This window comes from Ostrinia furnacalis, unplaced genomic scaffold, assembly GCF_004193835.3.
Source record: "Ostrinia furnacalis isolate ACB-3 unplaced genomic scaffold, ASM419383v2 OfSCF6287, whole genome shotgun sequence".
NCBI classification, from domain to species: domain Eukaryota; kingdom Metazoa; phylum Arthropoda; class Insecta; order Lepidoptera; family Crambidae; genus Ostrinia; species Ostrinia furnacalis.
Window position 1 is genome coordinate 188,177 of NW_021136526.1, and position 26,691 is coordinate 214,867.

General features: G+C 36.4%; 1 protein-coding gene across 1 annotated transcript in view; it reads right to left on the bottom strand.

Annotated features, from left to right (window-relative positions):
- Nucleotides 1–5,834: 5,834 nt before the first annotated feature.
- Nucleotides 5,835–26,691, bottom strand: part of LOC114362216 (putative inorganic phosphate cotransporter) — a 31,481-nt gene continuing 10,624 nt past the window's right edge. Inside the window, exons 3-11 of the mRNA XM_028317516.1 lie at nt 22,853–23,032; nt 21,779–21,917; nt 18,336–18,553; nt 16,716–16,865; nt 12,942–13,074; nt 12,068–12,192; nt 9,042–9,161; nt 7,640–7,775; nt 5,835–5,982 (exon numbers count right to left, since the gene is read on the bottom strand). Coding sequence (XP_028173317.1) covers nt 5,933–5,982; nt 7,640–7,775; nt 9,042–9,161; nt 12,068–12,192; nt 12,942–13,074; nt 16,716–16,865; nt 18,336–18,553; nt 21,779–21,917; nt 22,853–23,032 — 1,251 coding nt within the window. The 3' untranslated portion in view covers nt 5,835–5,932. The remainder of the gene's footprint in view (nt 5,983–7,639; nt 7,776–9,041; nt 9,162–12,067; nt 12,193–12,941; nt 13,075–16,715; nt 16,866–18,335; nt 18,554–21,778; nt 21,918–22,852; nt 23,033–26,691) is intronic.

Genomic DNA, 26,691 nt, shown 5'->3' on the forward strand with positions numbered 1-26,691 from the left:
TGGGACACCCTGTATAGTCTGCTGTCTGTACATACATTGTCATAGCAGCCTGCCCAATATATGCGGCCCGCGTAGAGTATTACGACGGGCCTGTTTAGCCGTCCGCGCACGTTTGGGGCAGATATATAGGACCGTCCACCGAGATGACTCTATTCTGTGGCTTTATTTAAAACGCAGACACGTTGACAAGCCTCAAAGAGTTGTTTGAGAAACGTTTGGAAATACGTCTTAGTACCTAAGGGTAGGCAGGGCAGATAGTTGGGGAGAATCGTTTAGTGTTCTATTGGAAGTCAGTGTGCCTACCATGAGTTTAAGTTAGGACTGCTCGCTAGCGACTGCGTAAAAAAATGACATTTAAATGTATGACATATTGTGCAGCGCCCCTAGTGGCTACTTTCAAGAAATAAAATCTTCATAGAATTTTTTGACGTATTCGCTAGCGAGCTCACCTAACGTAAACTCATGGTAGGCACACTGATGTTAAAAGGTAAATAACGAAAGGTTTACCTAAAATAAATAAATTGTAAGGTCTCCTGCAATAAGTGACCTTGATGATGTTGATTTCTTATTTTTAATTAAATCGTTCGTTCGTTCGTTTCAGTCAATTGACGTCCACTGCTGGACAAATGCCTCCTCCGAGGTTTTCCACAAGCACAGTCGTGCGCTGCCCGCATCCAGGCTCTTCCCGCGACCTTCACCAGATCGTCGGTCCACCTAGTAGGAGGCCTGCCCACGCTACGTCTTCCAGCCCGTGGTCGAGAACTTTTCTGCCCCAACGGCTATTGTCTCTACGAGTCACTTCATTTTAGTAATTCTGCGAGCTATGTCGGTCACTTTGGTTCTCCTGCGGATCTCCTCATTTCTGATTCGATCACGCACGATTTAATTAAATATTTTAGTAAAATGTAGGTTACATTATTCTCTAGTCTGTATGTCCAGTAAAAGAAAGGAACGATAGAATATCCAGTTCATTCGTTCAAAAGCATTGGTCCAGTTGCCTCCATTGGATGCAGTTTAAACATTCATAAGCCTAGGGCTGCTAACTCCGTTATTCCCCGAAGTTGTCCTTGTGCAAAAAGCAACAAGGGACCGTTATGAAAGACTAACTTTTGCTCGCGGCTTCACCCGCGTGAAATTTATTTTGTCACAGATCGCGATTGATTATACCCTATATGTTATTCTGGGCTATAAACAATAATACTGTAAAGTTTCATCAACATCCTTTTAGTAGTTTTTGCGTGAAAGAGTAACAAACATCTAGACATCCAAACTTTTGTATCTATAATATTATTATAAATGCAAAAGTTTGGATGTCTGGATGTTTGTTGTAGGACTAAAATAGAGAAAGTCGCGCTTGACGTTTCGGCTGCTATGCTGCAGCCGTGGTGAAAGAGTCTTTAAAAATGTCTCCATGACTCTACATGAATTGGTAAATGGATTGAAATTGATATTACACTCGTGCATGAGTGACTCTACCTATGTTAGTGATCATAGTCGCACAATAATTGATTACAATCTTACCCTAAGAGTGTATTTTATTTTATAGTGGGCTTCCCCAGATGTCTAATATCAGGTGCACTTAAAACATCAGGTGCGATTGTGGTCAAATACCTGCCTTGTTATGCATTAAAAAAATATCTTAAATAGTAAATACATAGTACATAATATGTTACGGTCAAAGTGATAAATGTGAAAATTATGAATAATCGCCGGTTATTATGAATAATTACCGCATGATTTGGTAAATGTGATTAATATGAGGTCATTTATGTGTGTAAAAAACTAAATAGGCGGCTTAGTGGTGGCCCAAGGGCCACCCCCGCCGCACCTTAACCTATTTTTCACTTTAAATCAAAACATTATGTTATGGGCATCATGGAAAAGTAATATTATGCAAAAAAACATTCCAAACTTATTATGCCAAATTAAATTAATATATCGCACCTTTAAATTTAAACCGTTACTAAACGAAATTATGAAATTTTGCAGGAGAGCCAAAATAAGAAAAAAGTCAATGTTTTTTTTCAANTAACGCTAGATGGCGTAAGAAGGCAATTTTGAAGAAGTGGTCTATTTCATATTGTAGTTTACGTGTCCTTTAGTAAGATGGCGTTGATAACTCATTTTTGCGAAAAATTCGTTTAGTAACGGTTTAACTTTAAAGGTGCGATATGATATCAAAACGTTCAAAAGTTTGGCTGTACACGAGCACGTACACAAGATGTTGTTCTCTTTTATGAAATTTGTTAGTACTAAGGTTGAATTATTAAATAATCACTGTTAAATAAGGAAGTAAAAGTATTCAGAAACTCTTACGTCGGTTGGGAATTATACTACGACTTCTTGGCTGTAACCATTAATATGCAGAATTTTTAATGTTGTGATAAAGAGACTCGCAGCATTATTTTGATAAAGACATAGTGTTTGCACATAATGAAATTATGTTTAGGAAAACATTCCATATCACCAAAATATAGATTTTTTGGACTTTTTTCACATCGACCTCACGTGAAGGCAGCTCTACATGAATATAACAAAAAAAAATGTTTTTCGCGTCGGCAGTAAGTGTAGGCAGCCCTACATGCCCTGCCACTGTGCATTGTATAATAACCCAATGCTTCGCTCGCGATGTTTGGTCGCCCGATAGCAATGGAGATTGCTATTGAGGCCGACGACTGACTGCGTCTTGGCAAACGCATCCGATTCACTATTGTGAGATTGGTGGAGAAGCTGTTGCCAAGAGAAAAACCAAATAGACTGGTTGGGTGAAATAAGGAGAAAAGATTTATGTACTTTTATACTGTTTACTGTTTTAATTTAGATGAATAAAGGTCTAATCTGCATTCATCTAAATTAAAACAGTATAATGCTGAGCTAGGGAGTCTTTTGGCACACTTATTATTTCATGTTTAGGCATGTTCTTTTTTTAATTGTATGTGGAATTTAAACAGATTCTATTCATCGTGATCTAAAAATTAAATTTTTCAATTATTTAATTTTTAGCATTAAGAGATGCATCTAAAACTAATTTTGAAAATTATAAATAACTTGAAAAAATCGAACTGCCTAAGGCGGGAATTGTACCCACGATTATTTTAAACCCAGTATTTTTCAATAATAGATTATTTTCATTCCCACAATTAACATTATGACAATCTGTCTAAAAATATTATGTCAGAAAGTCAGTTTTATAATATTCAAATAAAAGTTATTTGGCAACTTTAGATTTAGCTCATTATTAAATTAACAGTTGACAAAAAATCCATACAGGGGTAGAGCTTTTTGTAACTTTTTGAGTTAAAACTCCGACTTAAATACATTTAACACTAGAGTACACGCGTGGCCTACTATAGAAGACCAGGGTAACATTTTACGCTATAACTTTTTTAAAACTTGCGCCAGAGAGCTGGCATTCCAGGAAAGCCTCGTTTACTAAATTTGTCAATAAGCCAGTAAAGCTTGGGTTGCTAGCGCTTGCGCACTTTTCTAAAATTGGCCGTCAAAACTGCGGGTCTAGTCAAAACCCCGAAATCAATCATCAAAAAAATTACGGAAGACTTGCAACAAATGGATTTACCACGTGTAACAGGCAGTAGAAAGTGTTGAATACTATGACAGATAAAAAATAAATGATATTTTTCCATTAAATTTTGTTTTTGTTAACATGGATCTCAGAGTGCAATTTTGGCCCAAAAAATTATATCTTTTAAATCTATTTATAATGTTTGATCCCAAATAGTTATTTAGAGAAACTTTGATTATAAAAGAACTATAATAAACAATTTTATTATTTCCATAGAAATTTTATTCATAAATTGCTTACAAACTGATTAACAGTGATTTTAAATTGGCTTACCAGAGTAGGCCGCGCGTGTATTGGTGTAAAAAAAGGGGCGCGTGTACTGTAGTGTTAAATGTTAAAGCTCCAAGTTCAGTAGTCCTTCATTATTACAGAGTAAATACAAATGAGTAGGTTATCTTCATAGAAACGCACCGAGCGCAGTTTGTATGTGAGCGCGCCAATACGTATGCGACGCGCAAGCACACACTGACAAAATTTAGCGTGGATTGGCGGTGAGGTGCGCTGAATTTTGTCAGTGTGTGTGTGTGCTGTATTGGCGCGCTCACATACAAACCGCGCTCGGGCGTTTCTATGAAGATGACCTACTCATTTGTATAGCCTGAACAGGGACATAAAGGCGCATAGAGGCGCGTCAATTGCATTTGATAGTGCAACACTGAGTACAGTCGTACCTGTGTTAAATTAATAGGCTAACTTTATGTATCATGATTTAGGATTACGGGCTAATTTGATATTTTCATAAATTAACCCTCGCTGTACGAGGTGGGGTGTGACACACCCCAGTCCTTTAAAAATAGCCACAATTTTAAAAATTTGCAAGTGCTGAATTTGAACTTCTCAGTAGCTGGAATTATGACACTGCTGCTTCGATCAGCGTTGCAAAATCAGTCCAGCGGTGATTACCAACTCAGTTACATGCCTTTAAAGTGCGTGTGGGTGTCACACACCCCACCTGGTACGGGACGTTGTTAAAAAGTTAAAAAAAAAATCTAACAGTTTTGGTGTAATTTATATATTTTTAGCTTTGTCGATTGAATAAAATTGAATACAAATATTATTTTTCGTGATTTTTACGGTATCAGAAATTTTCAAGCACTTTTAGTCAAATGAGATAACTTCTGGAAGTTTAGTACTGAGATACGAAGATGTATGTGAACATAAACTTATGGGCTACAATTTGTACTTGGTGATACAATTTATGGGCTACTGAAATGGAATAACATATTTTATAAATAAATAAAATTGTTACGCTCCCATTTTATGCATTGAGCATACTCATTTTCTTTCATCAGAATTGTGGTAAATTGAAAACCGATGATCAAAACAAATTTATACCCTTCCAGTTTTTAATTTACTTTTAAATTATAAGTACATACTTGTACTTTGTTAAATAAAAACGGTTGTCATAATTAAAGGCACTAATTTTAAAATAGGTAGTTGAAACAAACCACAGCTAATTTTCATAGTGGACTGTACTATACGATAAACATGTCAGTCAATTTGACAACCTTTGTCGGAAACATTATTCAATGAAAATATTGTCCGAACCCTTAGTATTTCTCTTCGACAAATACTTTAACACATTGTGGACCACTTTTCTTTCACGACTGTAAAAAGATTTTAGCAATTTAATTCACAAAATCAATTGCGCACATTTAAAATAAAGTTTGTTTACACTTTGACAGCAATAGACTGACATGCAAGGTGACATGTTAATGAAGTTTTCAGTTACTGTTGCCATTAAAAGAAATTAGTACCATTAGTTTTCCGCAACATGGCGAGGGTTTTTATGTTCCTGGTCAGGCTATATTTACTCTGATTATTAGGATTACTATAGCGCGATACTGTGTCGCGCGATTGTAGATAATAAGCCAGCATGCTCAGTTTATTGTCCACGGGAATATCACACTTATTGTCGAATATCTTCCCCTTATAAGATAGGAAACTTTGGTTTTTCTTAAGTGCACACTCGAATATCACTAATTGACGTAAACGTTTGACGTTACTTCAATACATAGATACTGTAATGTCAAAACTGTAATGTAAAAAAAAATGTTGGAAAATATTCTAACATAAAAGTAGATAGTAATTTATGAAAGGGCAAGTTTGCCCAATACTTCGTGCATACATGAGCCTGAGCCGTCTCACTAATATTATAAAGGCGAGTGTCCCGAGCTATCAGGGACCATCAGAAAGATATTTAAAAAGGACAAAAAACTATAGTTGATATAGATAATAAAATTACACATTATATTATTTAAAATTAATTTATTTACAACATGGTGTTAGTCAGGTACTTAAATTAAGTGTTTATTTATTTATAAATACATACATACATAATGAGTGTTTTTAATATTTAGTGTCGGCAGTTTGTGAAGTCGCGTTCGGAGCTTTCATTTCTGAAAAGGAAAATGGACGATAAAACAATTTAGGTAAATTAATTCACAAATCGTATTTTCCTGGATTTAGGTTAGCATGGATTAACCCTTAAATTGTTTTTGTCCGTTTTAAAGGACATGTCAAATAATTGCTTACAGAATCTAAATTAAAGCAATTTATCGACTTTCAAGGGATATTTTATAAAAAGCATGATATTTTATGTGAAACACGAGGCAGGCAGTGCAGTTCAATAAAAAACCGCGAATTTTAAAAATAAAGACAGTTGAATAAATGCAATAGCAATGTCAAGTTTTCACTCTTGATAAATGTGGCAATACTGTAGGTATTACACTTGTTCTTGTGCTTTATTGATTGATTTTAGAATATTAACGAATAAAGCTGACGGTTATTGCCAAAACTGTAAAAAAATATCGATTTTTTTCCATTTATTTCAAGGTTACAAATGTTATGTCACTTAAAACGGACAATGCCATGTATCAGTAATAAATACACATGTTGATTTTTAGACATTTTTACCCAATTTCCCCCTTTTAGGGGTTGAATTCTGAAATAACCTGAAACACGTGTTTATTCATTTATCGATAGGAATGTATCCTGTGATGTTTCGAATTAAATAGTGTAACTAATTTTGTTTCGCCCTACAAACTTTGGACCCCCATTTCACCCCCTTAGGGGGTAATTTTGGAAAAATCCTTTCTGATAACACCCCTAGACCCTAATAAGGAACCTACATGCCAAACTTTGTGTCTTTATACCTACCGGTTTGGGATTTATGTTGATAAATCAGGCAGTCACTTTCTGTTTTTATATGTCAGGGTATTTTTTGATAAATTTATGTAAAATCAACAGTAAATAGTCCAGATGGATTGCAAAAGGCGCTGGATTAGCCAGAGGATGATTATCAGGGATTCCTGTATTGTTATTAAGAAAAGTTGTTTTACGTTTGTTTTTCTAAACTGGCAATGTCCGTCCTAAGTGACATGGTTGTAATGCTAAATAATTAGCAATGTCCGTTTTGAGTGACATGTCATAACTTCTATACTAATTGAATTTTTTTCAAAAAGTAAATATTTTTTTCTTAATCTATCAAAACAATACCTAAATCCCAAATTTGACCATTTTTGAAGCAAGGGTTCAATGAGTGCCAATTTAAGGGTTAAATTAGTTTAGCCTAAATGGTGGAGGTGTTGAATCAAATAAATATTAAATAATTTATCAAATCAAAAATGTCTTTATTAATTTATTTATGTGAATTAATTAAGACTTTTAATAAAAAATGTATCTAACTAAGACGCCACTAAATTAGACTCAGTTTGTCTATGTGTTAGATAAGTATAAGTGGCCTATTTATTGGCCCGAAACAGTATTAGGGTTAAAACTGAGAAAGTGTTTTTTAAAAACCTACTTTCAAAAATATAATTAATTTTACGAAAAATACCTAAGCCAATGAACATGATGTTGGTTCATCATCATTATTTCAGCCATAGGACGTCCACTGCTGAGCACAGGCCTCCCCCAATGAATCCCCCCCCAATCCCCCAAAGGTGGACCGACGACCTAACAAAGGTAGCAGGAAGGCGCTGGATGCAGGCCGCTACCAACCGTGCGATGTGGATGTTGGTTCAGAATCGTTTAAATACAGAATCGTTAACATACCAACTTCAGGGTCAGTCTCTTCAGGGTCATTCCACGGCTGCTTCTCCGAAGTGCTGTACAGCACGAAGAACAAGTTACTGAAGAAGTAAACGGCCGACGCCACAAAGAACACCTTCCGCCATTCTGCTGGGTCCGTCTGCAAAGTCACATATTCAATGAAGAAGCCACGATAGCCGAACGGTGAAGGGTCGGACTGGCCGACTCGTGATCTGGGGAACGCGGGTTCGGTTCCCGCCGCTAGACTATTGTGGTAAGCTCACTCGTGACACAAGCATATTTAGCTTAGTACGAGGGGCTAATACGAGTTTTAGTAACTAGATTTTGCCCGCGGTTTCACCCGCGTGAAATTAGCTTGTCACAAATCGTCATAAATAAATTATAGCCTATATGTTATTCTGGGTTTCAAACAATAATACTGTAAAGTTTCATCATAATCCGTTCTGTAGTTTTTGCGTGAAAGAGTAATAACAAAAATCCAGACATCGATACAAACTTTCGCATTTAGAGTAGGCGCACACCGTTGATTTTTAGTTGGCCGATAGTTTAGTCGGGCAGTTGATCAGTATGATCATGTATGGGAGTGCGCACACTACGCCGATTCGATTTGGCCGATTTTTCATACAAATTAAAATCGGGCACAACTATCGGCCAGCTAAAAATCAACAGTGTGCGCCTACTCTTATAATATTAGTAGGATTTGAGAAATAACAAAATTACTAATAATCTTTGAAAAAAATCTAATTTCCCTCCCGTCTTCAAATGTGTTATGTGAACCAATTTAATTACACGTCCCACGAAATACTTGGCATCTGTTTTCCATTTGAAGTTCATTTAGTAATTAGAAATTGGGGATACGACTTGGGACCTGGAAACAGTTAAAAGCGTCTGGTATTGTTCAATAATACACTAAATCATAATGGTTCTGTGAGAATCGGTTTCAAATCCCACTTAATAAATCTTTTGATATGTATTTCAACCAGGGACATAAGAGCCTAGAAGCCATTTATTATATTAATTGACAAAACAGATGATAAAATTTCAATTATTTTTCCGTCAGACAGAGTATTAGAAAATATTTGACTCATATTTTTTATTTTCTTTCATAATTAAATAATAACAGTGCTGCATCGGGTTGGAATGGCGCGTTACGTCACGCTTGAGTAGATTTTTTACTGACGTCACGCGACATTTCAACTCAATATAATACTGTAATTAATCGAATATGAAAAAAATTAAAATATATGTGTCCAAATTTTTTTATTATCTGTCTGACGGACTAAATAGAATTTCGATTTCATTACCCAGTCATCATTCCTAGTCCATGTAGTAACTGACAAATTATTTCCATGCTAGACTTGTAATTGGATTGTTTTCAAGTTTACGAATAGTTTTTAAAGCTTACCTCATCATTGATGATGAAGCCGCAGACCAGTGGAGCAATGATGGATATGATGTTCGCCAAGAAATTGGTGATACTCATGAGACTGGCGCTGAAGTTTGGCGCCAGGTCGATGTGGACAAGCTGGGACAAAGAAAACACATAAATAACTTTCTGTACACTTTCTGGTTTCGTTTGAACCCAATGTCGTCCACTGCTGGACAATGACCTCCCCTGGATGGACGGCATGGATTACTACAACGAACGGTCCTACTCTCCCGCATCTAGGTGCTTTCCGCGACCTATAACAGGTCGTCAGTCCGCCGAGTGAAGAGGCCTGTCTACATTACGTTTTACGGCCAGTTACTTCATCATTTCAGCTACAGGACGTCCACAGCTAAACCTAGGCCTCACTTACAATACTACGATTAAACAAAATATTAAAGTACTAGCTTTTACTTTAATATAGCCCGCGTGGAATTTTGTCTGTCACAGAAAAACATTATCGCGCGCGTCTCTGTTTCAAAAACCGGGATAAAAAGTATCCTATGTCCTTTCCCGGGACTCAAACTATCTCTATGCCAAATTTCATCAAAATCGGTTCAGTGGTTTAGGCGTGAAAGCAAGACAGAAAGACAGACAGAGTTACTTTTGCATTTATAATACATATTATAGTATAGATAGTATATATTATTTTGTGTACATTAACGTTTCTTCAAGTCTATTGAAGGTCACTCTCGCTACCAATGACTTTGCGTTCAGTGACCAAGACTTATTTCATTTTAATATTCGTTGCTATCAATAACATAAAGAAAACATTGAATTTCAATTTTATTGTAAACAGAACCTAAAAATACAAACGAAGAAAATGGTCTGTATTTATTTGATTCAGGAGGCATTAAATTGAAATGGTACCTACTTCAAATTCTCCCGCACTGGGGTCTCGGCCCCTACCACTTTGTGACGATTTAGTCGTAAATACAATATAAAATATTAAAATTTCTTAACATAAGTTAAATACATAATTAAATATGACAACGACACAGATAACTGTGTCGGTGTCATCTATACTTCTATACTAATATTATAAATGCGAAAGTAACTCTGTCTGTCTATCTTGCTTTCACGTCCAAACCACTGAACCGATTTTGATTAAATTTGACATAGAGATATTGAGTCCCGGGAAAGGACATAGGATAGTTTTTATCCTGGTTTTTGGAACAGCGACGCGCGCGATAAAGTTTTTCTGTGGCAGACAAAATTCCACGCGGGCGAAGCCGCAGGCGAACCCAACTAGAGGGTTGCCCACCGCGGTGTTGGACCCAAGTCCAGCCTACGGCGGGCTCACTCTAGTGGGCCCGATCGAGGGGACTACGGACGCGGCCTGAGGGCGCCACGGTAGGCTCGGACCTCGGCTCAGGCCGTGTCCGGGGGACGGATGACGGACGGACGGAGGGGAGAACCGGCCCGGTACATGTCTGTACCGTCCGAAATGGAAAGCAGGGCCTCGTACTCGCCAGCGAGTACGGTGTAACGAGCTACTGTGTTGTGGAGTAGTTGGCGTGCTTAAGGCAGTGATGTCTGTGTTCAGAAATTCAGGAACGCATTCGGTGCACCTCACCGCTAATCACCGCTAAATTTTTTAAGTGTGTGCGTGCGCGCCGCATACGTATATTGGCGCGCTCACATACAAACCGCGCTCGGTGCGTTTCTATGAAGATGAACTACTCATATTTTGTATTTACTCTGGTATCCGGGACTAAAATCAAGGACTATTTACGAGTATGAGAAGGCCTTTCATCTACCCAATTATTGTGTTCGGTGAATGGTACAATCGAATTCTATTCAACTTTTATGACTTCATTTATTTTTGACACATTGAATAAAACTACGCAATATTTCACTAGTGCCTACGCAATATTGCGTAGTTGGCATTCAATGTGTTAAAACGGTTTTGGTTCAAAATGTATTATAAATTTCTATAGTAAGGCCCATAACTGCACTCATCCTACAATGTTATTGCATTCTTGCAACATTATACGCAGCAACCCCACTATTCATAAGCTACAAGCTCCACGGTCAAAGGAAACTTGCTTTATAAATAAGGGTTCAAAAAGATTTTCTATTATTTTCCCCTGCTTATTATTTATCGGTCTGTAAAAGCGTATGTTTTGAAGTTTCAAGTTTATGGCATCGCGTGCGTTCTTAGAAATGAGAACGAACTTTGAAAATTTCATGTTTTTCTTTTCAGTTACTAATATTTTTTAAACATTGATGAAAAAAAAAGGTTCAGATTGTCATGAAATCTAGAGTTACCAAATTTAAAAGACGAATTTTGTTACAAAAAGTTTCGACATTGTTTAAACAACTACCTAATTAACGCTTTGTCACTTTCTGTGCCTGTTTGTTGATTTCGGTGTTCATGAAAAAATACAAAGTTGTGTTATTAAAACGGAGTTATAAATTTTTTTCAGCTTTGAAAAGTCAGGTCTAGTTTGAAATTTAAGCGACTTACAGATATTTACAGCACAGTTTTCTTAGTCGTTTTCTATTCCAATTTCGTACCACCGGAATCTACTTTAAACCATAAAGTTTTCAAACTTTCTTGTCCTACGTGATCTACACTAATACTCATACTATGAAGAAGTAAAGTTTGTAAGTTCGGAAGCAGTAGGTAAATCACTAAAAAATATGCATCAGATTTTAAAATTTCTTTCAACATTCCAAAGTAATTTACATTGCATCTGGTGACAGTAAGAAAAGGTTCGAATCTAGCTTTTATCCTATCCTATTAAAAAAAAAAAAATAAAAATAAATATCCTATTAAAACAACTTAGAGTTCAGAATAGTCCTAGGTTCATTATTTAATATTAAATTTCATGTTTCCCGATTAGTTTTAAAGCTATAATAGTTTATTTTTACGTTCGTATTCTAAATCTTTCTCTTCTCTTTCACTTCAAGTTAAGAATCAGCTTTGGGCTGGATTCCCCTAATCCATATTAACTTCAAACAAACGTCGACTCTATCATAGTATAGATAAAACTCCTTACCAAATACCCAGTGTACTGTCCAGCATTGATTCCCACGGAGATGGTAAGCATGGCCACCGCCAGCACCATGTTATCCGCAGGCGTGTACGACAGGCCTATCAGCGCTACGGCAGGGCCCCAGAGACCTGAGGAATACATTATTATCATGTAGTTAAAAAGCACATCGCTTACTATGGGCCTCATAAGAAGGCTCAAGGTCACCCAAAGAGCGATGGAACGTGCTATGCTCGGAGTTTCCCTGCGTGATCGGATCAGAAATGAGGAGATCCGTAGGAGAACCAGAGTGACTGACATAGCCCGCAGAATCGCTTAAACCAAGTGGCAGTGAGCGGGGCACATAGCTCGGAGAGCTGATGGCCGCTGGGGTGGGAATGTTCTTGAGTGGCGACCACGAGCCGGAAGACGTAGCGTGGGCAGGCCTCCCACTAGGTGGACCGACGATCTGGTGAAGGTCGCGGGATTAATCTGGATGCGGGTAATGGAGGACTGAACTTTATGGAAATTCTTGGGGAAGACCTTTGTTCAGCAGTGGACGTCATTTGGCTGAAAGTAAAGAACGACGATATTGTGCCAAAATGTGTTTTTTTCACAATGATTGCTTAAGCCTAGACGCAGACCATCGATTTTTCGTCGGCCGATAGTTTAGTCGGGCAGTTGATCAGTATGGGCATGTATATGGAAGTGCGCACATTACGCCGATTCGATTTGGCCGATTCTTCATACAGATTAAAATTGGGCACAACTATCGACCAACTAAAAGTTGATGGTCTGCGCCTAGGCTAAGTAAATAGATGGCGCTTAATATATTGGTTTACAACACTACCACTACTCGTATAATGTAGGCAAGTAGGAGTAGTTGGCATATTATACTCACCAATAGAATTAAATAGTTTCCTAGTATGTGAGACGCTTAGCCACTGCTTCTTGAGAATGAGATCAGTCATGGCGCCCATGGGGAAACTCAGGGCATACATCGCCAAGTACGGCAGCGCTGAGAGGACGCCGTTCTGGGAAATGAAAGATTAGCGTTACTTGTGTTTTATGCGTTTTCGATATTTCAAAAGATTTGTAAAGAAGTCAAAACAAGTGGCTTTAAATTGTTTATTTATTTATTTATTTTCTACTAGCGACCCGCCCCGGCTTCGCACGGGTGCTAAGTATACATATGTATGTATAAACCTTCCTCTTGAAACACTCTATCTATTAAAAAAACAGCATCAAAATCGGTTGCGTAGTTTTAAAGATACATATTAACAGACAGCGGATATGTTTTATACTTTGTAGTGATGAAGAAAAGTAACAGCGTTGTAGTATACATTTATGTGACGGGCTAGGGACTGTAAGCCATACAGAAATATTCGTATAACATATACAACGTGTCCCAAAATTCAAGGATAAGCCGGCGCTGCAGGATGGACATAGTCATGACTACTTTAGGAAAAATAAGAAAAAAAATCTATCTCAATTATTTTTTACGTTACACAATAAATTATGAAATTCGTCGAAAATTGACACCCCTTATGACATTTTACATTACCACGACTACATTTTTTCAAATACTTCTGTTTTTTTGTTTATATTGGCAACTTAAGTAGTGCTGCTGTCCAATCTAATTCTTAAAACCCCTAGAATCCTTGCAGTTTTTATACAAAAGTTAATCAAAATATGATATTTCCTTAAAATTTTAAACGATTTTTACTTTCACTCCACTTTGACTCGTCGTTTTGTAAAAAAACAGTATGAACACTACTGCGGCAAGTTTATTATAAAGTTGATGCAACTATCCAAGATTCCAAAATGGTATAAAACTCTAAGAAAACTAGTCGCAAAAAAGATATGCGTACCATTTTCACAAGCACTTCGCTTGTTAGTAGTATGGGATAAATCTTGCAACTGAATTTAAAACCAGTTCTCCTCAACCAATTAAGCTGAAATTTGGTAAGTACGATGACAATGCAATATAACCACAGCTACTTGTCTAGATAATATTTTCTCTAGCTGTGTCCCTGACAATAAAGCTGTCATACACAATCTTACGTCAGATCACTGTGGTATTAAAGTAGAATTTATTTGTAATAATTTGAATAATAAAAGTAACAAAAATTCCCTATGTAGACCTGTAACCATTAGTCGTCTAGAACGTTTTAAAAATAATCTTGAAAATAAATTGCATTTAGTCCCGTACGTGCAGGGAGACCCAGATGCTCTTTACAATAACCTTTTCGAATGTATTAAAACCGAACATGACAAAGTTTTTACGGTAAAGCCATTAAAACCAAATACCAAATCAAAGTTTAGTGACTGGGCTACTAAGGGAATATACAAAAGTCGAAATACGTTATATGAACTTTATGGCATGAAAAAGTATAATAATAGTATATCTTTTCTTGAGCATGTAAAAAAGTATTCAAAAATTTTTAAGAAAGTTTGCTTCATGGCTAAGTCTTTTTATATTCGGGACAAGATAGGGAACGCCAGTAATAAAATAAAAGAAACTTGGAATGTTATCAACCGAGAGACTGGTAAACTAAAACCAAAAGATAATGACTTTTCTCTCAAAGTTCACGATAATTTGATTTCTGCAGATAAAGATGTAGCGGAAGCTTTTGACAAATTTTTTGGTAATATAGCTTCAGCAACAACTGCCAACTTAAAGTCATCTCCCTCCGAGGCCGAAGAAATATTGAAAACCCACGTGACACCCTGTGACTCGCACTTCTCTTTTAAACATATTACTCCATTAGATATCACTAAAATTTTTAATCTTTTAAATGTAAAGAGTACAACTGATATCTGGGGCATCTCTGTCAAGATAGTCAAACACATTATTGATATAATTTCCCCACAGTTAGCGATAATATTCAATAATTGCATAGAGAAGGGAATCTTCCCCGACCTCATGAAACATAGTAGACTAATGCCATTATTTAAGTCTGGTAGCAAAACCGACCCTGGCAATTATAGACCCATTTCTATCTTGCCCGCTCTGAGCAAGATTTTTGAAAAAATCATACAGGAGCAACTTGGCTCTAATAAACTATTTCATAGTGAACAATATGGTTTCACCAAGGGTCGTTCCACCACCGATGCTGGGGTTGCACTGCTTAAACATNTATTACTTATTCTGTGCTACTGGGTAGTAATCAACGCAATTTTTAATCAGTTGTTTGGTAGGTACTCATAAATATCTTTAAAAGGCATCCAGGTAAATTACGCTTACATGCCCTCTTTTGTAAAAAAAAAATAATAATTTTATAATACTATAGCAAGGCACCATAAAAATAACAACGATATAAGGTTGCACTCATAAAAAATTGCTAAACTACTGTCTCCATTCATCCAAAACAATAGGCTTAAGATATTATTGAATATTTTACTGTACGAGTAGTAACGATCGTCCCTTATTCGGTAGAGACCCACGAAAACCAAGCATCATGGTTTTAAAGTGGGTCATGGCTTATTCGGATCCTTTTCATTTGGGCACCACATGGGCACCACTTATGGCGCACTCGACCTCCTTTTGTTGTCTTTGTTAATGTTATATTGGTTTGGGATGGTAATTCTGTTAGCAAATGTAGATTTTGTAAGACTGTTTTGTTTTGTAACTCTTGAACCTTTACCTACTTTCTTTAAAAGAAACAATGGGTCTTACTTTTTCTGACTACTTTTACTCTGGCCACTGATTACTTGTCATCGTTGGATTATTGTAGTGAACCCACTCGTAATACTGGGATATTTAGCTTACCACGAGGGTTTAACAAGGTTTTTTTTATAAAATCACATGTAAGTTAGGGTCTGGTATTACTTTAAAAACGGTTCATATTTTACAACTCTATAAATAAAAAATAACTTTCAGAGTGCGGTAACGCTCGCCAAAATCCCCATAATTTAAACACCCAACACTTCAATTATGAAATCTATCTATGATTGAGGCATAGCGTTTTAGTATCTATCCACCATGGAAACTGAAATTTGTTAACCACTAACGACCAATCCACTAACGACGGGTTGTCGGTCAACACGGCTCTGGGCTAGTAATTGGCTGCCTCTGATTTATTTGAAATGCTAACATGAATCCGTTTTGGTTCGGCGAAGCAAATGAATAACTGTTGGTGAAGCGAAAATAGATATAGAAAAGATTTTGTGCGCACTTTTTTTGGGTATTATCTTAGAAATAAATTTGTTTTTAGTACAACTAAGGAAAAGGGAATAAATAATTTGAAACTTTAAGAATATGTACTTCACATAAAATATCTCACATTATTTCGTCAAAAGAAAATGTTAATTAATAACATAATCCAGTTATTAACAATTTTCTCTGAAATTATTTAGACAAAGAAATACCTCGACTTAGAACTGACGGACGGATATTAGTTAGTCTTCAAAGACTAAAAAAGTACCTTACTAGGTATTTTTAATATCTCATTAAAATCAGAAAAATTAATCGCAGCATGAGACGTCCACTCACAAGGTGGACCGACGACCTTATAAAGGTGCTATCTTTATGATGAAGATGCTGAATGCAGGCCACTACCAACCAGGCGATGTGGGAGTCATTGAGGGAGACTTGTATTCAGCAGTGGACGTCCTGTGGTTGAAATGATGATGATGATGAAATATGGTGCGGTATAGTTCTCAGTATACTTACACTCTTGATCTCGAATCCCAGCACTCTGTTCATGTAGGACGGGATCTCCGTCATCAGGGTGAAGAAGCCCCAGTTTTGCCCACAGTGGGCCACGATCACCGCCCAGAATGGCAGGCACTTCATTATCTTGAGCCACGGTGTGGGGTACCGCTGTAGGAATACAATTATTAATTTAAAACCATAATCAAAAATTTTTTGACATCTCAAATAACAATGTTACCACTTTTTAACTATGTTGTAGAAAAATGAAATCACCTATTATGAATATTCATCAACATCGGGCTACAGGAGATGACCCTCTCTCTAATTACCAGTAGCAAATTGGGGGATTCCCTACGCTGGCCAGACGGCTTAGGGAGGCAAAAATAATATAGGTAAATAATGTTCGAATTGGGTATTAGTCGCCTTTTACAACATCTTTGGCTGGTTTTAGTGTCCGGTGCGGACCCGCTCCGCACGGTCAATCTGTAGGTATGAACTTCTAGGGAGCGTTTTAGAGTATGCGGTTCGGAGGAACCGTTTCGCTCCCTAGCAGTTCAGACAGATCGGCTGTGCGGAGCGATCCGCACTGACAGTCCGCGTGACACTAAAACCAGCCTATATGGTGGGAGGAGTGGTCATGCGTACCGACAATTTTAATGGTTGGTACCATAGGTCCTCAAAAGGGCAATTTATAAGCTGCCCTTATAGCCGTGTCATTTTCTTAATAATAAATTATTATGTTTTTAATATATATTTTCATAATAAATACCACTTCTAAAACAACGTTTTCATAGATTATATTTATGACTTTGTCTTATTGTGACATCAATTTATCGTAACTACGCTTCACCATTAATATTTCAAATAGATAAAAGACATTTCCAAACCACTTTGCGGTTGATTCCTGCGTAGGCGTCTGTTCTGTCAACAAAATTCTGTCAACCTCTAAATATCAAATTGGATTTGCACTTGAATCTTCGAGATTAAATAAACATCTTTAATTTCAAATAATGATTAAAGTAATACTGTGAACAGTTTTTTCTTGCTTACTTAACAAAATATCTTGATAAGGTACATTGAATTTCGTAGCACAAAATTTGCCTTCAAAAAGGTAAATTATAACGAAGATTGTTAAGCTTGCATGAATTATACTAATAAGGTTTAAGTATTACATCGTGTACGCAGCTAACAAGATAAATTACATGATTTCAATAATAATTTAAAACAAAACTAAGTTTTTGTATGTAACCTCTACGGTTTATGATTTTTTCACTATCAGTAATTACCATTTCAGTATATTTTTTCTATAAGCTTAGCTTTTAACAGCTTAACTTTAAACAGCTCAGCTTATAATTAATGCTCGTGACTAAAACAGTCCAACGCTCACAGGACATCGAACTGGCAACCCCCAAATTAGGCTGTCATTGAGTGAGAATAGTCCCGTTAATAGTTTTCATACAATTTCTTAAAGCGCAGATGCAGTGCCACGACCGGCCTTCGCGTTTGTTATTCTTAGATATTGTTAGGTCTCACAGTGCGCGTGGACGCACAGGGTGACACACAACCCAATCACAGAGCTTTATTCAACGCTGTGCGTTCGATAACAAGTATCGTTTGTGACGGGCGTTAGTTTCTTACCTTCTGCTGCCCAACTCTTCCCAAAGACCTCTGTATATACAACAGCTCCTCCTTGCTTATAAACTTGGACTGTTCAGGACTGGCGGCCCCGAAGACGAGGTAGAAAGTGGTCCAGATGGCTCCGAGAGCAGCATTGAGGTAGAAGATGGCCCGCCAGTCCAAAGCTGATGCTATGATGCCGCCCACGATCAGCTGGAATGCTATCCCCAGCTGGGCACCTGGAAGTAAAGTTGATTAAGTTGGTTTTAAAGTGTGACTCTACATTTTTCATATCAATATTAGTCCGATCAACGAAGCTTTTTGTAACATTGAATAGAATAGAATAGAATAGAATAGAAAACTTTTTATTTGCAAGAAAGGTATACAAGCAGGCAATACATAGATTAAAACAGAGAGACATAAACAAGTGGACAATTAACTGCTTGTGCCCCTCTGACAAAAAGGCACCCGCTCAGCGTACATCAAGACCGCCAGGGCTTGTCTTGAAACTGATTTTCAGCGGGGGCCTTCTGTTGTCACGGCGTACCCCTGCTGACGGAGACATTGTAACCCGAATCATTCCTCTGCCTTTGAAACTTGGCACATGAATAAAATAGTTAATACAGAATTATAGATATACTAGTTCAACAACTTTTACTAGGAGATGTTTGGTATTTTTACCAAAACATGATACGTTCTTATTGCTACCTCCGTAAGGTTGGCATTGACATTTAGGCCGAGTTGCACCGCTTACCTTTAGCGGTAACTATGACGATAACCGTTGCATTTTGTATGGAGTTTGACAAACTAATTTTTGACGCTTGTCAAAGTAAAAGGTGCAACCCAGCTTTAATAACTTCTACTGAAAAATTGCTCTGCTTAATTTCATTTTTTTCATCGTTGATCGGTCTATATGTTCGTTATATTTTGTCAGCCTCACAGTTAAATTACTATCTAGCGATGTAAAAGTAATAGAAAGGAAACTGTCAAGGTTTTCAGGCATATCTATCTTCTATATAAATAGAAATGAATTGATGTTCGTTAGTCTGATTAAAACTCGAGAACGGCTGGGCCGATTGAGCTGATTTTGGTTTTAAAATGTTTGTCGTAGTCCAGGGTAGGTTTAAACGGTGAGCAAATACGCACGCGATATTGTTTTTCTGTGACAGACAAAATTCCACGCGGGCGAAGCCGCGGGCGGAAAGCTAGTAATTAATACTTTCTTCCAAGTTATGTTGTCTATTCGGGAAAGTCAGATATATTCGTTAGAGTCGAAATCATAAGCAATATTATTAAGTAACTTGTAGTTGAAAATGACAGTATTTTTAAAGTAAATAAATAATAAATATCCTTGGACATTTTACACGGCGCCGCTAGCCCCAAACTAAGCAAAGCTTGTACTATGGGTACTAGACAACGGATATAAACATACTTAAATACTTTTTTTTGTAAATACATGCTTATTATATACCTACATAGAAAACACCCAGACCCGTCATAGAAATTCAAATTCAACATTTCAATTTCTGTCTGGCCGGAAATCGAACCCGGGACCTCTCGGCATAGTAGTCCGTTCTGAATTACTACACCAAAGGGCCGAGTGAAAAGTGTTTCGTCTTCGTCAATTTGCGATAAATATAGGGATGTCTCTAGCTTTTAGCTTACTAAAATAACACTGTATTCCCTTATCTCCAAAATGTTCATTTAACAAGTATAAACTGCAACTGCTTGCTGAATACGAAGCAGCAGTCGCTAACTAGACGCTATTCTATTAAAATTATGAAGTCCAACTGCGGTCGGAAGTTCGGAGGAAGCTTTTATAAGTTACTGCGAACTAGTGCAGCCAATATGTTGAGCGGACATCGAACCACAGACACACGTGTAAGGCATACGATGGATTAGGCAAGCGTATAATCAGCGAACGAATGCGAGCAGTATTCTGTGCACCTACCATGACTTTACGTTAGGTGTGCTCGCTAGCGAGTACGTCAAAAATCTCTATGAAGATTTTGTTTCTTGAAAGTAGCCGCTAGGGGCGCTGCACAATATGTCATACAATTAATGTCATTTTTTTACGTAGTCGCTAGCGAGCACACCTAACGTAAACTCATGGTAAGCACACTGCTCTCGATCGAATGTTGATAGCCGACAACTTTCGAAAACTTTTAAAATGGCATGCTAACTAACGCCCGTATTCACAAACGATTCTTGCTTAAGTGAAGCAGCAAATCGAACGCACAGCGTTTAATAGAGCTCTGTGATTGGTTCATGTGTGACACCGCACTTTGAGACTTTATAGTAATGTGTGTGAATACGGGCTTGAATCTGGATTTATAAATAATAATTTTCACTAAGAGTAAATCACTTTTAATATGTAAAATTAGTGTCCATGTAGGATCAGAGGTAATAACATAAATAGTTTTAGTCTTGATTCAATTAGACAATCCAAAATTGACTGAAGTTTTAGTTTATGTGAAAAGATTATGGCGGCTCATAATTATATCTAAAAATAATAACAAACAATTTGAAAGAAGGAAAGAAAGAAAGAAAAGATTTATTTGGTATCAAAGATAAAATTCTTTAATTTCTTCGTATTTTTTTAATTTAAAAGGTCTCAAATATATCGTTTAGCGATAAAAAATATCGACAAACTATCGATGCTTTTCTCCAGCAGACGCCGAAGCTTTGGAAGCTCTAAATGAACCGGAAGCAGCCGGTTTTGATGGCTTCGTAAACATTCTGAGCGATTCGCCTTAAATGTTTTGATTTCATTTACGGTTAGGTCAATTAGTTAAATTGAATGTATTTATAATTAAACATTTAAGATTCTTGAGGTATGAATCGTTATTCAATATTTTGTTAAGGAATTAATAATTATAATAATATTTTATCAACTTGAGGATAATGGCATAATGAATTTAAGCAAAAGGAGTTTGGGGTTATTTTCCCGTTAGGGTGAATTTGTCAAACTGTAATTTACTAACGCAGTTAAATAATTACTTGTTAACATTATTTAATACTGGCTTTTGCCCGCGGCTTCACCCGCGTGAATTCAGTGTCACAGATCGGCATAAATTACTACATGTTAATCTGGGTTACAAACAATAATATTGTAAAGTGTCAACAAAATATGTTCAGTAGTTTTTGTGTGAAAGAGTAACAAACATCCAGACATCCAAACTTTCGCATTTATAATATTAGTAGGATAAGTAGGATAGGCACATCAAATTCATTCAATTTTATTGTTCTGTTATTATGAAGTTTAAAATCACTTGTATCTTACCTCAACTTTAGGTTCGTTCGTTTCAGCCAAATGACGTTTAAAATCACTTTATCTTACCTAAATTTTAGGTTCGTCTGTTTCAGCCAAATTTTAATGACGTCCATTGCTGGACAAAGGCCTCCCCCAAGGATTTCCAAAACGACCAGCTTTAGGTGTTTTCGATAAAATAATTAACACTTACCAGCATAAATGAGGGTGGCCAGCAATCCCTTCTCTTCTAAAGGCACCCACTGACTGATGAGGTGGTGCATGGTAGGGTACACGAATGCTTGCGTCAGGCCTTGTAGGATTCGGCAGGCGCATACTACTTGCCAACCACCCTAAATGACAAGGGTTGAATTATTAATTATAAATTAGATTATTACAATAGACAAGCACATAACTTGCATTATTATTGTATTTTTTACATATCTCGCGAAAATTATTTTAAATATTTTTACTCAAAATTAATATTAATTAGATAATGCCGCGATTTATTTATTTCATTACTTCATCATAAATATACTTTTCGTGCAATTATTACAATGATAAAAATACATTTTATACACGTATAAAAGAAGCCACGTGGCTAAGACCATTATTTTAAGCATGAATTTATTTTGTGTTTCTATTATTATTCAAGTAGTTAAAATACTGCACAGTATCTATTACACCACCGCTTTTACATACATAGTTTATTGTCTTTACAATGCAAAAGGGTGAAGAATACACGTGCGTGCGTCAATGCTCGCTCGTGATTGTCCTGTCGATTAGATACCTCTGGAGGTGCCGTCGCGCGTGTTTTGTTTTCGATGCAAACTCGCGGAGATGAACAGGCCTGGTTCTAGTAATGCAGAATCCTGCAAAACTGGACTGTCGCTTGAACACACATTACCTATGTGTGCTTAAAACTCGAATCACAACTTTGAACGGATCGGTTTTTCGCGGGACACTTCAAATGGAATGTTCGTTTGAACGGTAATATTGAAACACGTAACAGTTCCTGCAAAAAACGGGTTCCTGCAGTCTCCATGGGAGCCCTAAAAGGTCACAACCCACCTTTTTAACGTAAACTCTATTGTTACTGATCCGACGTCTATCATTTCAAGTTTGAATTCAATTAATCTTTATGAAAATACTGATTAGGCCTTTTTCAGGTTACTACTGCGCTTCTCTAGCTTTTAGTAGGGTACAATCACTTTGACACAATTTACTAACATTTAAAGATATAATGCAACATTTTAAAAAACACTTATTCAGATATATTTTTACTTACCAAACTAGCATAAATTGGCAGAAACAGTGACACCAAAGCGTTGACCGCTACCGCAATAGTGATCAACCATTTCCCACCGACCCTCTGCACCAGAACCCCACCAGGGATCTGAAGGATCACGTAACCCCAGAAGAAGGAAGACAGGATGATGGACTGCACACTGTGCGACCAGTCGAAGATCTGTGGATAAAAAATAACAGCATTTATAACGAGTCTTTCACTTGGCCCACTCTCAGCTTGGCCCACGGACCAAGTCACTGGTTGAATTTTGAAATATGTTTTCTTCTAGTAACGGGGCCCACCTCCAATGTTTTATTAATAAATTAAACACCAAATCAACAAAAATCTTAGTTAAAAATTCAATCCAAGCCAAAAGTGGGCCGAGTCACTGAAAGACTGTTTATAACGACGAAATAAAATAACCTTCCTTCTGACGCAGTCACTTAAAAAGAGTTTAAAATCAGTCAGAGGTATAATTGTTAACTTAAAAGGGTGGACGTAAAACAAAAATGTTATTGTCTAATTTACATATGTGATTAAAATTAGGTGATGCTTCTTTTTTACTCAAAAACTAGCAGACCCCTAATGTTATGTTCATAAAAAATACCTAATGTAGTATTCTAACGGATTTTTTTTTTTCAAATCGTTCCTGTATATTCAAAGCCTATTCAATACAAACAAACAATGAATTTTTTCCCCATAATAAAACTAGTGTTGAAATGTAGATGTAGAACAACAGTTGAAGCGAAAGCGAAAAACATAATTTTTTTTTAATAAAAATGGCATTAGTCGTAGTAGCTTATCTAACCTACCTATCAAGTACACTAATAACAAATATTTTTCCTCAATCAATAAAAATGTAATTATTATTTTTATGTCAAAACATAAAACTTAAATAGGCTTCTTTATTTATCTCATCTTATGAAATCAAGGAAGTCATTTACGTCATAAAATAATACGTACTTCATAACACAGTTTTATCAGAAAGTGGGAAAAAATAGGCTTGAAGATTGTCAACTTTCTGAAATAAACAATCTTATCATTTAATACCGCGCAATTCAATAATATGGAGGCCGCGTACCGGAAAACGCAGCGTGGGACGTCCACCTACAAGGCGGACCGACGACATCGTAAGGGTAGCGGGGAAGCGCTGGACTCAGGCCGCTACCAATCGATCAACATGGAAAGCATTGGGGGAGGCCTATGTTCAGCAGTGGACGTCCTATGGCTGAATGATGATGATGATAATGATGATCATTTAATACATTTCCGTGTTGCGTAATTTTAAAAATGTAAGTTATCAAATTGAAAAAGAACATTTACATTTAAAATTTATAATAACTGAAAATTAAATAAAGAATCAACTATTTCAGGAACTGAAAGAGTCATGAACTTATGAGACGGTTAAAAATTGCTGCTTCATTCGTAAGATAACCAAGCTTGAAGCTCGTCTCTTGGAAGGTAAGTTACGCTTCCCAGCGCAACTTCTGGAGTGATTTACTGCAGTTGCAGTGTGTCTCAGACATGACAGGACTGTATGTATATACAGGGTGGAAACGATAAGTGATCTCACTCGATTATTTCTAAACTATACAAGATATCGAAAAACTGGTTACTGATCCTGAAAGTGCTTCACAAGCTCTTTCAAACGGTTCCAATAATAGGTTACAGAATAAACTGGAACTATCCCAAAATTCAATGTTTCCAGCTTCCATACTAAATGTATTGCGATGACACAATATTAGAAGTGTAATTTATTTTTTGTTAAATAATAAACTTAAAAAGTCCGTTAAATAAACTTGTAACTTGCATCTTATTTAAAATTATTTGTGAAATACATTACTTTTAGGTTTTACTTGCTATAAAATTATCAAGAGATGAGTGCAATGACTGTGATAGTACAAAATGTACGGAAGACGGAAACATTGAATTTTAGGATAGATCCAGTTTATTCTGCAACTTGATATTGATACCGTTGGAAAGAGCTCGTGAAGCACTTTTAGGAACAGTAACCAGTTTTTCGATATCTTCTGTAGTTTTTAAAATTATGTAACTTTACCAAATGTATGGAAGCTGGAAACATTGAATTTTCGGATAGTTACAGATTATTCTGAAACCTATTATTAGCATCGTTTGAAAGAGCTCGTGAAGCACTTTCAGGATCAGTAACCAGTTTTTCGATATCTTGTATAGTTTAGAAATAATCGGGTGAGATCACTTATCGTTTCCACCCTGTATAGGGATATATTGTTGAGGAAACGTGAGCAGTTTGCAGTGCTCGCTTTGCTTTAACTCCAAAAACAGAATAGTAAAGGCTGTTTAATAAAAATATTTTAAATCTGACTTGCAATAGACTATACAATCTATGCAAGTCACTCTGACATTTATATTTTATTTTTATTTATTTATTTATTTATTAGGTACACCAACGATAGGTACAACAATACACAATAATTGTTAATGAATACGCAAAATATTAAGCTAATTGCACTATCACTTAAAGGTATACACAGCTTGCAAGAAATATAAGTTGCTGCTTAGTTATCATAAATGATGTTATATAAGTTAAATTATTATGATATTATTATTTTTTCGTGTAATCCCTGTTTCAATGAAAGACTGGCATACACTTATCTACTAAAAGTTAGCATTTGTTGCAAAAACAAACTTGAAATAGGGTGAAATAGGATAAAAATTTGTTTGTGGAATTTCTCAAGTAGGATCTGAAGATGATTTGTAAAGCTCAAAGAATACTATGTAATAAACCAAAGGTATGTTTTATAGTGAATTATGTAGGTATATTTTTTTGGGGTTACTATACTATACTCATATCAGCGTAGGGGGCGTAATTTTTAAAGCGCTATATCGTATAAATAGTCGCGCAGTTCACACTAATAAACAGATTAATATCAGAGACTAACTACAACCCGTGTATCATTCATACGGTCTCCCAACATGGCACACGCTGCAATTCTATTTCACAATGCTAGACAAAATATAAATCAGAGACACAAATCGTAATAGAAATATCTCTGCGGTTTATTAAACGGCTATAAATCCGGGTACAAATTAGTTATAATATTTGCTTTAAGTTTACGACGTCTGATGCAATAGTTTCAGATATTGCGTAGTACAAACCTTTGAAACCTTCATGTAAATATCCACTTTTATAAAATTAAGCACAGCTATAATTTTATTTTTGTTCTAAAAACACGCTACAAAGTGTAAAAGTGTCAGATCAATATATCTGGATTTTTTTCTAATCTTTCTAGATTATTTAAATCGATATATTAGATTGATGCGCCGTCGTCCAATTACATGAGATCTGGAATCAGTGCAACGAGCAGAGCTCAGCGGAAATTTTATCCATGTCACTGCCTTGGAAATGTTTGAGGATGCACATGTTGTATGCAGTTCATAAATACAGACTTGCTTTAGAGCGTCTAGGGTTAAACCTAGGGTGAATTATGTGAGAGTATTTTCAAAGACTGACATCTCATTTGAGTATGACATCAAAATGGGGAATATTTATGTGTTTGACCCGAATACATAATTGGATTCAAACTAGTCTTCTGTTTGTATGGTTTAGAAAAACATCCTTTCTTTTCGTGTCGACAACAAACCTACACAGTGTCAGCCCAAAACTCCGCCACAAGAATGGCGTTGTCAGCAGCACTCATCAAATCCTCCCGAGTGCAGTTGCTTGGGCACTCAGTGCTCGTCACAAAATGATATTGAAATTGTAACGGTTGAAAAACATTTGTCACGGCCTTGAGTCTGATGTACAAATACATGGTTCCACCAGACAAAATTAAGTCTGGTGTAATTATTAACAAAGC